The sequence below is a fragment of the Notolabrus celidotus genome, chromosome 18 (assembly GCF_009762535.1).
Source record: "Notolabrus celidotus isolate fNotCel1 chromosome 18, fNotCel1.pri, whole genome shotgun sequence".
Taxonomy (NCBI): Eukaryota; Metazoa; Chordata; class Actinopteri; order Labriformes; family Labridae; genus Notolabrus; species Notolabrus celidotus.
In genome coordinates this window covers 11,784,092-11,798,264 of record NC_048289.1, presented here as the reverse complement: position 1 = coordinate 11,798,264, position 14,173 = coordinate 11,784,092, and the positions used below count along the sequence as shown (strand labels likewise).

Genomic DNA, 14,173 nt, shown 5'->3' with positions numbered 1-14,173 from the left:
AAGTAAAAAGTAATATGCACTTTGTGTAAATAGAATTATTTTACACAATACCATCCAAACATTTACAATTGACAAAGGATTAATCACAGTTATTAATTGCTTAACATATTTTTTATCGAAAGGCCTTCTTGTAATATTGTTTTTACCCATGATGTTACATTTATTTTTAATCTACTTTTATTCACTCGTCGTTTTATTTGTTTAACTGATTTTAATTGTTTTATTGTTTTAAATGCTTTTGGTAGTTTCTCTTTTACTCTTTTTTTTTTTTTTAGCTGTTTCTCTTAAATTGTCTTGCCAGCCCATATACCCCCCCCCCCCTGCTTTGTTCTCTTTATTGTGAGTTTTTATGATGTAAAGCACTTTGTAACGTCTGTTTTGATAAGTGCTTCATAAATAAACTTTATTATTATTATTATTATTATTATTATTATTATTATTATTATTATTATTAACAGCAATAAAAATGTGTAGACTTTTTTAGTCTTATCCTCATGGTGGTTTTCTTACAAAGAGACATCAGTATTATTTCAGTCTGCTTCATAACCGGATAAATAGTCCTCAAACAAGTTTTAAAAGTAAGTGAAAACTATCTAACAATCTCAAATTTTTTACATTTGTTGTAATATGACAAAACCCTGCTCGGCATGACACGTCCTTAGGGGAATTTCATGAGCGTGTACAAATTCAGAGCTTAAAGCATGGTTAGTCTTTTATAGAAAGAGTTTGCCTATTTTTAGATGCAATATAGGCCTACACAAATTATTCTACTTTAATTGTTCGTGTGTTTTTGTGTGTGTGTGTGTGTGTGTGTGTGTGTGAGTGTGTGTGTGAGAGAGTGTGGGGGTGTTATTAGCAGGGGCGGGGCTTGGTGATGTCATCGCGGTTGCAGTGTAGCTAATGTGACTGCAGACGGAGCAGCTGGAGGATGGAGCACAGACTGGAGAGGAATGTGTCACATCGCAGGCAGACACATCTGAAGTATTACCGCCACAGTTAGGACCCTTTTCTTCATTTAAACTCAGGCTTATTTTTCTCCTTCTTTTCTCTATTTTTACGATCATTTAACCGCTGACACATGCGCAGGAGACCACTTCACATCTGCCTGTCAACACACCGGCTCCGACTGTTTGTCAAAGAAAACCCGTTGAAAATCAGTCTGTAATATTCATCATTCGCGAGGTTTGAGCCGGACACACCTTCTACTGGACTGTCCTGTCACTGCCTCCATCAACATGGATGAAGACAATCACAGTAAGGCTGTTTTTCCATTTCCACAGTGGTTTCCTTTCCCCCCTCAGCCTGTCTGCATGGATGGATTGATGCATGTGTGTTAGTCAGGGGGATTTTTAGGTTGTTTTGTGAAGACCTAGGCTTCCTCGCAAACCAACCATAGTCTGTTGTCATGATTTTAGATCTTAAAAATAAACCAGCGTGTCTCAGAATAACAGTGCAACGCGCAGGTGAGAAAGAGTGTGGCTGTCCGTGTGCAGGAACATGGTCACGCTGAAGTCATGATTAAAAAAAAAAAAGGAAAACAAAAAAATCTGCAAATTGTATCATGCATGCACCATTTTCATCTGTTTGATGTCTTGCTTTAGAGCTTTGAAGTTGCTCTCACTATCTCGTTGCGCTGCTGGAAGCCTCTAAACTGGTGGAAATTGATAAGGAATCTGTCTGGCAGCCTTCCATATGGAGGATAAACCGAGCAGGGATCTACTTCCTCTTGAAAACCTACATACACAAGGAAGACACGTCTATAGTAATATGTATGGGATTAGTCCACTGTAAAACATGATTTGGTTGCTACATTCCAAACTATGCAAAGTGTAAAAAGTGCATTTATATGAGCTGAGGCATATACGGTTATAAAATGACCACTAAAAGCTGACTTTAAAGAAACTAGGGTTTGGGTTCACAATTATTTCACCACATTGGTTCATTTGGACACGTTTTAATAACCTAGTAATGAACAAAAGTTGAAAAGGTGAAATTAACCCGAAGGACATGCATGTGATGCCACCAACCTGCTTCTTTGATTGAGTGATAAATCTGAATGAAAGGAACCCGTGCAGCTGCATGCCTGACCCGGTTTACTGCTCACATGGCTGCAGCTCAGGGTCCCGTATCAGTTTTTATATGATAGTGAAGTTGAAACACACACACGGAGTCTGCTCCTGAGCAGATAATCCAAACTACCCTGTGGGCTTGAAGCCTTGAAGGCAGTGTAGTGTAAACAAATGGTTACAGTCTGATAAGAGTTTGTCAGTTAAACTGTGCGAGATTGGTGGAGAGCCTCATATGGACCTCTGCTTTTTAACCCAAACACTGTACTCATGTCTGAACAGTCTAAATGTACATAAAGCATGGAGCTGAGTGGGAATGACCCAGTTTGACTTATTCCATTTTATTAATTTCGTTTCATTTCATACTTGTGTTTCGAGGCTGTAATGTATTAAGTTACTGAGTAAATATTCATGCCACTAATCATAGATTCTCTTGAAATGTTCTCCTTTGAATCTTCATGGTCCTCAGAAGATGAACCACACATTTGTTATGACCCCTTTCATGTTTTTGTGGTGCAAAATTTGGGGCAGAAGTAGTGTATGAGGAATACAGTAGACTAATTGAAAACCTTGTAAGAAAATGGTGTGTTCGTGATCCAGGGAGGATAAACCCTTCACCATTAAGACCCTTGTATAAACTTTGTGCGAGAAATGCCTTATCTCTACTTTTTCTTTCCAATGCAATTTCAACACCTGAACTAGTTTAGTGGCTGATTAAATAACCGGATAAATAAGAGAGATGTGGTAAAGAGTGAATCACATGTTCTGCCTGTGCATCCGCTCTACATAAGGCCAATGAAAGAGATATCGGTCAGTAGATCATGTGACAGGATGTCAGAGAGGCACACTGCCTGTGATCAAGCTGGAGACATTCAACACACACTCAGAGAGATTATATGTGCAGCCCTGCACAGTGTGTGAATTATTCAAATAACTTACCATAAATGTTGAAGTAATTAAGTGCTCCAGTTCGCTCACTGACACCCTCACTGCCTCTCGCTGTCTTACACACATCACTTAACATTGTTCACACACACACCTTGATATGCCGGTATCACAGCGCTGGCACTTGGAGCTAAATTTGTCTCCAACACTTGCTAACAGCAGCTGATGTCAAAGCTACACCTTCATCAAGAGATGCTCGCCAACACAGATAAGCTCCAGAATGCAGTGTGATGCCAAAGTGATTTCTTTATGACCTGAATCCAGCTAATGGTCAGCTTTGATTTTTACTCTGAGGGCTTTTACTGCATGCCAACAAATGTGCACATTACCCCTCATGAGTGTACATTATGGATCATGTTCTCACGTCTGTCTGTACAGTATGCATGCAAACATATGTGCAAAGTTGGGGCTACGATTTGTTCTGCACCAGGGCACCAAGTTGAGGCACAGACAGACACAAGAGCCAACAGATGTCATGGTACCCTTTAGGATTACTAAATGCTACAACCAGATTAACCTTCATACTGCTGAAAGTGAATCTAGAGAAGGAGAAGTAGAAGTTTCTGCACTGAGTTGGGTTATTTGTGCATTAGAGTTGACAATAAAGCTACAACCAACTGTTTTATATCATCAACTATTTAATTAAGCAGCATTATTGATGGAACGTTGGCGTTGCATACAGTGCCTATATTTTTTCTCCAATCCTTAGCTACACAATGAACGAAACTATAATTGATAACACTCAAACATGGGATTCATTACAACATTTTTACAGCACATGCTTATCAGACTTTGCGCTTCTCCGCACCACTATACATGCCCTAGAGCAGACAGGGCCCTGGATGAACATTAGCAACAGGCTTGAAATCCTTCAAGTTTTTATTACTCATGAGTCTATTTTTAGCATCATGCTATAGCTGGATGGAGAAGTGGAAAAAGCACAGGAGCTGGAAAGCAGCTCACTGAGTGGCTGGAAGGAGGCCCTAAGTTTTAACACTTGGCTTGCTTGTATTTTCTCATCTGTACAGCAGTGTTGTGATGCTGTAGCAAGGGACTAATATGTGTGGAGTAGATGGCTGTTTTGGGAGGGAGGGTATTAAAATGCTGGGGAAAAAACGCGATTCACCTTTTATAAATGTTTGGCACCTGAATAAAGACATCTTTGAAGACTTGAGCTCCCAAACAAAACAGGCCTTAAGTTTAAAGATACAGAAAGCCAGGGGCATGTCCAGTGGGTGGTCTGGGGTGGCATGGGCTCTACCTAAAATCAGATTGGCCATCCCAGGTACAACCTCCTGATCTTCAACTGGCTGGCTACTTTCCTTGTCATATGTAGGACCATAGACTGTATAAATAATGGACGTAGTATCTGTGACGTCACCCATCCGTTCCTGAGCGCTGTTTTGAAGCCAATCGACGGTGGCAGCCATATTAAAAATGCGAAACTCAACCAGGCATAGTGTAATGTAAAGAGGCGGAGTTTGAGCCTCCTAGCCAACAGCTATGTGTTCCCGTCTGGGAGTCAAGTCAGTCTTGTCCTTATTTGGGCAAAAACTTGTAATCTTAATATCTTCTGAACTGTTGCATTTGAAAAAAATTCACCCCCCGTACAGTGTGTGCCGATAGAGAAATGAGCTACGTAGACCTAAGTCGTTTTTTGAACCAGGCTGTAAACATGTTTATTAATGCTGTAAAGATCGTCTTTTTTTAATTGCTGTCTATGTGGTTTCCTGTGTTTCTGCAGTCAGCCTCAAGCGGATTCTCGATGAATTGCAGTTTATAACACCCTCGAATGGGCTTCATAGTTTGAGACCGCAGGTTGCCGCTTGGGTAGGACTTAGATCCAAAAGAAGATAGTAGATAAATCATTTTTTGAGTCCTGAAAAATCATGAAGATATGAATGGTGCTAATTTGTTTGCTAGCTGTATTATCATAACCTTGCATATGGGAATGTAACAACTGTAAAATACCTTTATATTAGAAATTTAGTTAGAATAAATAGTGGAAAAATGTAATGCTTTACTCCCCACCCCTGCAGTACCACAGTTGGGGCACCTGATTAAAGAAAGTTAAGATACGCCCCTGCTGACGCTACAAAATGCACTAAGATGTTTGTTAATGGAGTCCTGTGAGGTTTCCTTGACAGTGTTTCCTGTTTTAATGTCCTGATAACCCCTCTGTGTCAATCAACACTCTTCTGTCTCTCTTACCGTGGGAAAGCTGGATGGGAAAGACTTTTTCCTTCAATTCTTCTCCTCTCTTTGGGCTGAAAGTGAGTGTGTGCTAGAATAACAAATCAAATCAGACTGCAGCACCACTATTTTGACTGTTGGGAGCATTTTAATGGAGCATTCATGGCGGGGCCTATGTGCAGGATCATTAATGCACACCTTGGCTTTGTGATGTCTTCTCTTTCAATGACACCCTTACAGAAAAAATGTGCCGTATTCTCTGCAAGTTTTGTAATCATCTCTTCTTACTAAATGGTCTTTTAATTGTGTACTGTAATGTTGTATCAAGTTCAACCCAGCAGGCATGAAACCCAAGCTAAGGTGGCGTTAGAAAAAATGTTAATCAACATACCGTGTGTGATGTCTTGGCATCTAGTCCTGTCATTGTGAGGGGGATTAGTTGGTAAGAAGGGGAAGTTGATGTGATTTGGATACTTTCTTTGTTGTGGCTCGAGGCTGAATGTGTGGGAGGACATGAGGCAGTCACTCGAGGCGAGATGTGGCTGCTCTTTGGCTAAACTTCACCCTGGGAGGCTTGGCTGGCTCAGTGTAAGTGGTTGGTGTTGAATGGCGAGACGACAGCATAACAGAGTGCAGACATCTGTGTCTGTCTGCATCTGTTTCATCTATCTAATGTCATCATGTAGACATGCTGCCATTCTGCAAACACAATCTGCTTATAGGTCAATTGCATTAAAGCTAAAAATGACAGGACATTAATCAATGATTTGTGCTGGCACTGTTTTGATGAAATTAAGTACTTTTTGGATTTCTTTGGTTTCAAAAAAGTACTTCTGGGTTTTTGGATTGTTACGAGACAAAACAACACCATAAAAGGCATCACAAATGGCTCTTGGAACCATTTATTCTTCTATATGTAGATGATGTACCTCTTTAGTTGTCTATGACAGCTTTTGACACATGTGCATTTACTTCCCTTTATAGCAACCTGCACTATATGATGGGGGAAAAAATAAAGAGAATGAGATTTTAACTCCACTAAGAAAGAATCGCTCGTCATTACCATTAACAAGTCCCAAACCCTTATAGCAACTTATAGTTTCATTCACTCCCAATGTGAAGTCTGCCTCAAATACTTTGGGTGTTTTCCATCATAAGAACTTGAGCCTTGGAAAACATGTTTAAAAAAAGTAGTCCTCTTTTTGCACCCGAGAACCATCTCCAGAATGAGATCAGTTGTGTCTGGCAGTAAAGCACGTAAAATTAAACTTGCTCTTATGCCCTCATGCCTCGATTCTTGAATGTCTTGCAAAGTTTTCTAGGTAATCAAGCTATTTAGCTGCTGAGCTGCTTTCACAAATCAAACAGCTTTGATGCTCGGCTCTGAATGACCTTGTGCTGAAAAATATGTCTAATTCTCTTACACTATGTTCCCCTTATAGTCCCCTTGGATTTGTGTACGATGAGCTGTGTTCAGACTGAAGGAGGTGCAAAAGTCAGCCCTGTGTTACTCGTGCAAATTTCATAATTTCATATATAAATATATAATATAATATAATATATATATATATATATATATATATATATATATATATATATATATATATATATATATATATATATATATATATATATATAATATAAATGTGAATTTGAAGCTACAACCTTTATCTTGTTCGATTTGTACAAACACTGATGTATAAACAACTACACTTGATGGAGTTTTAGTGGGAGGAATTGTGGTTGACAATTGCTGAAAACATTTCGTGACAGCCAGAAAGACAGAAAGTATTCATTGAGAATGATATTTGAGTAGTAGTAATACTACCAATACCTCACAAGTATCCCAGCTATAAGACCTTTCTAAAGCTCTTGATTTTATTTGAATGTCTTATATACTTCACATCTGGTTTGTTCACCTGCATTCCCAGCAAAAGAATTCCCCCCTCAGGTATAAAAACATTGAGCTAGATTGAATTCACCATTTCCAAATTTCCTGCAACACCCCTGTAGCCAGAAACAAATGTCTGCAACTGTTAAGGCAAAATGTTTCTCTTACGTGTGTCGACACCAATGCCAAAAAAAATGTGCTAAGATGTACGCTTAAAAGTCTTGTTGGTTGACCCGGCAGGCTGGCTGTGTTGTTTAAAGGCTTAAGGGGAGATTTGAAAAGAACAGAAATTCATTTTGACTGCCAAGATTATGGGTTTTTGTGGTGGAACGGTAAAAGATTAAACACACAAGACATTATACCACATGCATCGAGAAAATACCCAAACACAGACAGGGCTGTCGCAGTGACGCTCAGGGGTTGAGCCGGGGCTTGTAACAAAGTGCATGATTTAAGTGAGAGAGGAGACTACATATGGACCTGATTAGGAGCGAGACTGGAGAGGCTACTCGACATCTTCCCGTCACCATGGTAGTGTCTGTGTGTGTGTGTAGTGGTCTGTCAGTAAAGCAACATTACTGCTATTGAATAGAGGTACTCTTTGCCTGGAATTATTGCTCTGAGCTGTCGAGAGGGGATCCCTTTAAGTGTGAGACACTCAGCAGATGGGAAACAAAAGGAACAGCAAATTAAATGAGTCATGGAGGAACACAGACAGACATTTAGAGCAGCGGAGATGCACCGTGTTTGGGTAATCCACACCTAATTTCAGTGGAAGGAGGGTTTAGAGAAAACAAGGTCCAGCTGACTTTACAGACAGAATGAGGAGGGGCGGGGCTATAGATGTGTGTTTCTTGGCTCCTGGCTCAAAAGAAATGGAGAACCATACCAACGCCCAGCCTTGTTTTCACCTTAATAACATTCCCAGGCACATTTTTATTTCATTTCCTGCAAAAAAAGTATTATTGTCTGTTTTGTTTCAAATAGACCTGCTCAGGACAGAGAACTTCTTTGATCCAGCAGGCAGTCGTAACATAGATTGATATTTAAACAATCGGTCTATGTGGAACTGTCGTGGACTCAGAGTCAATACTAAAATAGACCAATTATCTAAACTTTCTGGGTGGTTTCTCTTGTACGGATCAAAGGTAACTCTGGCCATATTGTTTCTTGGATCAGGGTGGTCTGCAGAAGTCAGTGTTTTTGCAGGCAAGTGCACAACCATTACAGAAACAATCCAGATTTCCAAGCAGCCTGGAGGCGGGCATGTAGTTCAACACTGAAAGGTTTGAAGTCAGCGCCAATCATCCAGCCTGACCCTCACCATGTTTGTATCTGCTTAACTTCACTGGAGATATCAAAACTTATTTCCTCTAATCCATTGTTCTGTTCAAAATGAAATACAGACTCTAGCGAGATATCAATCGCAATAACAGAGGTGAGCATGTTCACATCAGATAAGGCGTCGCAGTCATTCTGCTCCCTGTCAATCATCTGATACTAGCAGGAAGCAACTGCAGTGTAAGAGAGGGAATAACCCCTCAAGTAGGCTATGTGCCACATTTCATCTTTCAGTCTTGTTTGGTGAGACAAGGATTATGTTGCATTGTGTGTTTGAATCTTGAATTGTGATAAGAGAAGCAAGGAAATAATTCAACAAGACCAAGAGTTTGTAGCCACGTTAGCAGCTCTTGGTTTACGGCCAAACACTGGAGTCATCAGGTTAACATGATCATAATGACAGTGCCAATAGATGTGAAGCAGTTATAATCCTGACCTTGTACACCATCCTAGTTTAGCGAGCTAGCATGCTAACATTTTTTTGATTTGCAAGATAAGGGCAATTGACAACCAGAGCGAATGAAAATCTGTGATCTATTTATGAACCAAAATGCTAAGGGGAAAAAAGAGCTCATTGAACTCAATCCTCAGAGGGACATAAATGTATTTAACCATTAACTGCTTTTAAGAAGCAGACTTAGCCCCCATGATGCTACCGCCTGCTTTAGAAGACTGTTTTGAAGACTGTAATTTAGTATGTTGGCTGCCACTGTTATATTTTTTCCAAGCAGGAAGTGATTATATTTGAACAACAGGGTACTAAGTTGTTGCTAAAACTCGGTCCTACTTCAGGTTTGATGGCTTCAGCTACTCCTGCCTTAATACTTGTGCCACATAGCATTATCCCTGTCATATGAGAACAGGTAGCTAGATGGCTAACTAGCCAACATAGCTAGAATCATGTAACTTTACTGCCACCACCCACATTTTAGAGATAATATAATGTTGCAATGGGGCTGTCTTTTGTTAACATTTGTATCCCTCTCTATTCCATTGAGTGAAAACCAAATACTATTAACAGTGTATTTAGCTGCTTGAAAGTCCACCGTCTCATTTGAATTATCGTGCAAAGGAACATGTGATATGTTGGGCCCATAGACTATAAATATGGACGTAGTATCCGTGATGTCACCGATCTGTTTCTGAAGCGCTGTTTTGAGGCTAATCGTCGGCTGCAGCCATATTGCTGCTGTTGAGCGATTGTGACTTAAACAGGCGGAGTTTGAGCCTCCTAGCCAACAGTGTTCCCACCTGTCAATCAAGTCAGCAGTGTCTCTCATTGGAAGACTCGTAATCTCAATATCTTCGAAATTGCCGCGTTAGAAAAAAATTCACCCCCCGTACAGTGTGTGCCGATAGAGACGTGAGCTATCCAGACAACACTTTTTTGTACCAGGCTGTAAACATGTTTATTTCTGCTGTATCGATCAGCTTTTTTGAATTGGTGTGTATGTGGTTTCCAGTACTTCCAGAGCCAGCCTCAAGTGGATCCTCGATGAGTTGCAGTTTTAAGCACTTCCACATTGGACTCATATTTTTAGACCGGACGTTGCCGCTTGGTTGGGCCATGATGAATGCATTCAATCAGCAGCTGGCTATGAGAACAAAATCATTTTATGACACCCTGGGCTTAATCCCTGAAACTAGGAAGCTATGTTCATTTTTGTACTTTGTGGTTACCAAGGATTTGAATTGTCATTCCTAGAGCCGATCTGCTAGCATTCAGGCTAGCCAGCTCTCCAGTTTGCTTGTTGGAGCTTGACACTCCTGACATTAATAGTCTTTCATATGAAAATATCTGCAGAAGTGTCAACAAAGCATTGACATGACTGACATGATGCCATAACTTGCCTTGATATCTAAATAAAAAGTACTGAGGTGTAAGGTGACTTTAGCTAGTTGTACATGGTTGATTTGTGTCTAGTTTCTCTTGTTAATAAAAAACACAGAAAAGCTGACTCATAGCAAACTTATGGATGTGACCTCAAAACTAGCAGTATGGATTACTATCTTGGAATAATCCACAGTAATGTGAACAAGATCTTGATGGTATTCAAGAGGCTTGAACTCTCCGTAACACCAGTATTCAGTTCCTTTTTGTTGAACTTTAGATATTTTAGCTCAATGAAGGAACAAATGTTAAAGATAAATGCTTTCACAGCTTCCTTCTAAATTCTGCGTGAAACCTGGATGAACATCTGAGATTTGTGAACAGACCTGTTAACAGACCTTCTTGGACTGTTCCCAGTCCTTGAAAGCCCCTCGTCTGGCTCAGATGCCAGGAGAAACAGCATCCATCTAAGTCATTCTCAGGCCGATCATATCATCAGATTATGGTTGCTTTGGCTCCAGCATATGGCTGTGGAAACCCCCTCAGATAGTGCTGGCCGTGTTCATCGAATCAGATGTTGACATAGTGCTGATGCTGAGCAGATGTGTGATATAAGGAGGCCATCATGGGCAGACCACCTCCAACGCAACCACACACTCTCACAAATGCACTCACAGCAGGAGGTCACTCCCCAAAACTACAGATTAACCAGAGCAATCAGTGTGAGGGCTCTTCAGCTCCCCGAGCCCCAGATTCTCCTCACGAACCCGGCTGCAGTTAAAAACTAGAAGCCATATTAACCCCCCAAATCTGTCTTCTCACGCAATAATGGCTAGGACTGATGTTACTGAATTATTACTGATCAGGCTACAGCGCAGTCTACGGTCATAATGCATGATTTCACACAGACATACAACATGCATCAGAGACATTTACCAGGAGGTTTCACAGTTTTAAAGGTACTCATGAAATTGTAAAGAAAAAAAGTTCTAATGTAGCCTCATTCCATTTTTTTAATTCTCCAGGCACAGAACTAATTTAGCACAATGATGATACAGCAAAACATGAAAGCTATTATGTTCCCTGTTTTAATAGATTGCTGTTTTTGGATCTGTCCTTTCTTCTTCTCTCTTCTCTTCTTTCTCCCTTGTCTGTGAAACACTTTGGATAAAATGTTTTGTGTGGTATGCAAATTATGTTTGTTTGGATTTTCATCATCTTTACGAGGTCATTTTGAATTATTTTATTATTTGAAGAAGCAGTAATCAGAGACATTTAGCAGAACATGCTTGGTATAAATGGAAAATAGTATTCATAAGGATGTTTAGATTAGTGTATTATCACCTGAATATAAGAATCATGTTGTTTCTATTGACATACAATGAGCCATTTATAACTACAGTACATAAGGAGCAGGTCCTACCATCTTGCACCGCCATGTTTCTACAATACAGAACGAACAAACTGGTGACCTATGCACTTTTGTGTTGAGTGAGTGGCTGCAAGTACTACACCAGTTAGAAGATGCAGAAGAAGAGAGTGGTGGCCTTATTTGAGTAAATAGAGACATTGAACTTAAATATATTTAAATCTTTATAAAGAAAAGACTTCTCAGTGTTTTCTGACATTTAATTGACCAATAAAAGTTTCATGCTGTAAATTAGTGATGAAAAATACGCAGGTTACACTATCATAGAGGAAAACAGCATCATCTCCAATATCTGTTGTAGATATTTATTACTGCAAAGTTGAACAACCAATTGAGGAATTAATTCTCCTGTAAAAGTTTGCGCGAAGTGAAAGCAGGTTTTTTTTTTTCATGTCAACATTCACTGACTGTTAAATCTTCCCATAGTGTCAGACTCCCACTGTCCAGTGCATTATACCCCTGCTCTTTTCTTTACCATCCCCCTACTTTTCATTGTGCACTAATCACGTCTCTGCCGGTGCAATATATTTGTGTACTGGTGCAATAAATTTCTCTGATGCAAGGTATATTATTTCATTGCAGAATATACATTACCAACTGTACAATGTACTTTTCTTGCTTTGCAATTTACTGGTGCTGATCAAACATTTACCTTATATTTAAAAGGTCAGTGATAGTGCAATGGAATGCAAAGGATGCTGAAGGATTAAAAATATGTACAAATATATAATAATGCAACAAATGTGTATTTTATATGAGGTAGAAGTACATGTTTGTTTATATTTTAACACTATTAACATTGATAACAGTGTGCAAGGGTACATGTGATGAGAGGATGATATTTACGTGATGATGGTGTGAGATAAAAAATGATTGTAAAGTATACATTACTGGCATATAAGTGTGTGCCTGGCCTTTCACCCTCTGTATCATAACCTCTCCCCCCTCACCTTGGCCCCTGCTCTGGTGTCCAAACGTTTCTTCTCTGTGGCTGAGCCAAAGAGTCTTTGCAGACAGCTCCGCCAGACGTACTCTGCACACACTGTCACATTATTTCACCCAGCATCACTGAGGCGAAGTAGGTTAAAGGCAGGCAGCGGCTGGTCGGCGGCAACATCTGTGCATATGCTGTTATACATCCCACTTCCGCTCTGACAGACATCGTGGTGGGCTTACAGAGGGGCGGGGAGGGCCAGTGTGTGGGATTAGTGCCAGCTGGCTTAAGTGTGTATGTGCTCATGTGGGGCTCTGTCCACATATCTGTCTGTCTGTCTGTCTGTCTGTCCGTCCGTCCATCCGTCCGTCCATCCGTCCGTCCATCTGTCCTTCTGTGTGTGACCCAGGCTTTAAAGAAGAGCATGTCATCGTCCTCAGTTAGAGAGATTGAGAGCGGCGGGTTTCAGATTAGAGTCTGGATCCAGAGGAAGTTTCTTTGCCCTCCTGCCTCTTTTGCATGTGTGCCAGTGTGCTGCATAGCCAAATGGGGGTAACAGGGTTATCTCTTTGAAAGCTCACCCACTTTCAAGAGACATTATAGTGGGTAAAGTCTCAGTTTAAAGCCAGCAGATCGGGGCAAATCCTCTCTCTGTCACACAAGTCAGTGAAAATTGTGTGGGAGCGCAGCCAGTGTTAAGTGAGTGTGGGATTTTCACTCTGAGCTCCTTGTGAATACCTCGCTGTTGGATACTGGTTCTACGGAAGTCCCTGTTTAAGTTCTCAAAGCCTGGAAATACTCTTTTGTATCTTTCCTTCTGTTTTTCTACTCTAAAAAATGGACAATGTGACCAAAGTAAATATTATACAAGTTATGATATTTAGTGTTGAGCTAGCCTTTGGTAGGTTTTTGTGTTCCAAAGCGGTCTTGCATTAGTCTAAATGCCATCAAAGCCTATGGTTTCAGTGGGTGGCCAGGGACAGTTGTTAGTTTTGGGTGCGAAGAGCAGCAGGGGATTTACTCCTAAAAGTAGATTTTGAGGGATTTTGTTTTTAGGGGGGAAATTACTGGAGCTTCTTTTTTTTGTGGTGCACATGTTAGCGATTAAACCCTTTGGACCCTCTCAACCCAACATCCAGTGATGCAGATTGTTTGGCAGATCTCTTTTAAAAGTCACTGAGGTTAACATTTTCTGCCCATTTAGCTCTCATACTGATAACAACCAGTGTTTTACCAACTACATCTGTCCTGCTATTAGACCATCTGACCTCCCCAAGGTCTTTTGTTTACTATGAAGCAATGACTCACACCAAAGTTGATTTTAGTAGATTATCATTCAAGCGTGGCTGTGTTTGGTTTGAGCCAGTGTGGAGCTTTGGTGGCACGACTCCCTCTGTGCCTGCTGAAGACACTAAACTAATTTCCTGAATGAGTCACAGAAGGTCACAGGGGGGAGTGTGTTAATCATGTAATTGGTGGACCACCTCTGTAGAAGAGCCCCTCCACCACCACTAAACAAGATTAACCACTGGACCAGAGACCT

At 40.5% G+C, this 14,173-nt stretch overlaps 1 protein-coding gene across 2 annotated transcripts in view; it reads left to right on the top strand.

The window, feature by feature from the left end:
- The first annotated feature begins 903 nt into the window (after window positions 1–903).
- Window positions 904–14,173, top strand: part of LOC117829624 (cytohesin-3) — a 37,404-nt gene continuing 24,134 nt past the window's right edge. Inside the window, exons 1-2 of one of the 2 annotated variants that reach the window (XM_034707206.1) lie at window positions 922–995; window positions 1,087–1,254. In XM_034707206.1, the coding sequence (XP_034563097.1) occupies window positions 1,236–1,254 (19 nt within the window). In that variant the 5' untranslated portion in view covers window positions 922–995; window positions 1,087–1,235. Of the gene's footprint in view, window positions 1,255–14,173 lie in introns of both variants that reach the window. The other variant, XM_034707205.1, reaches the window with a different exon arrangement.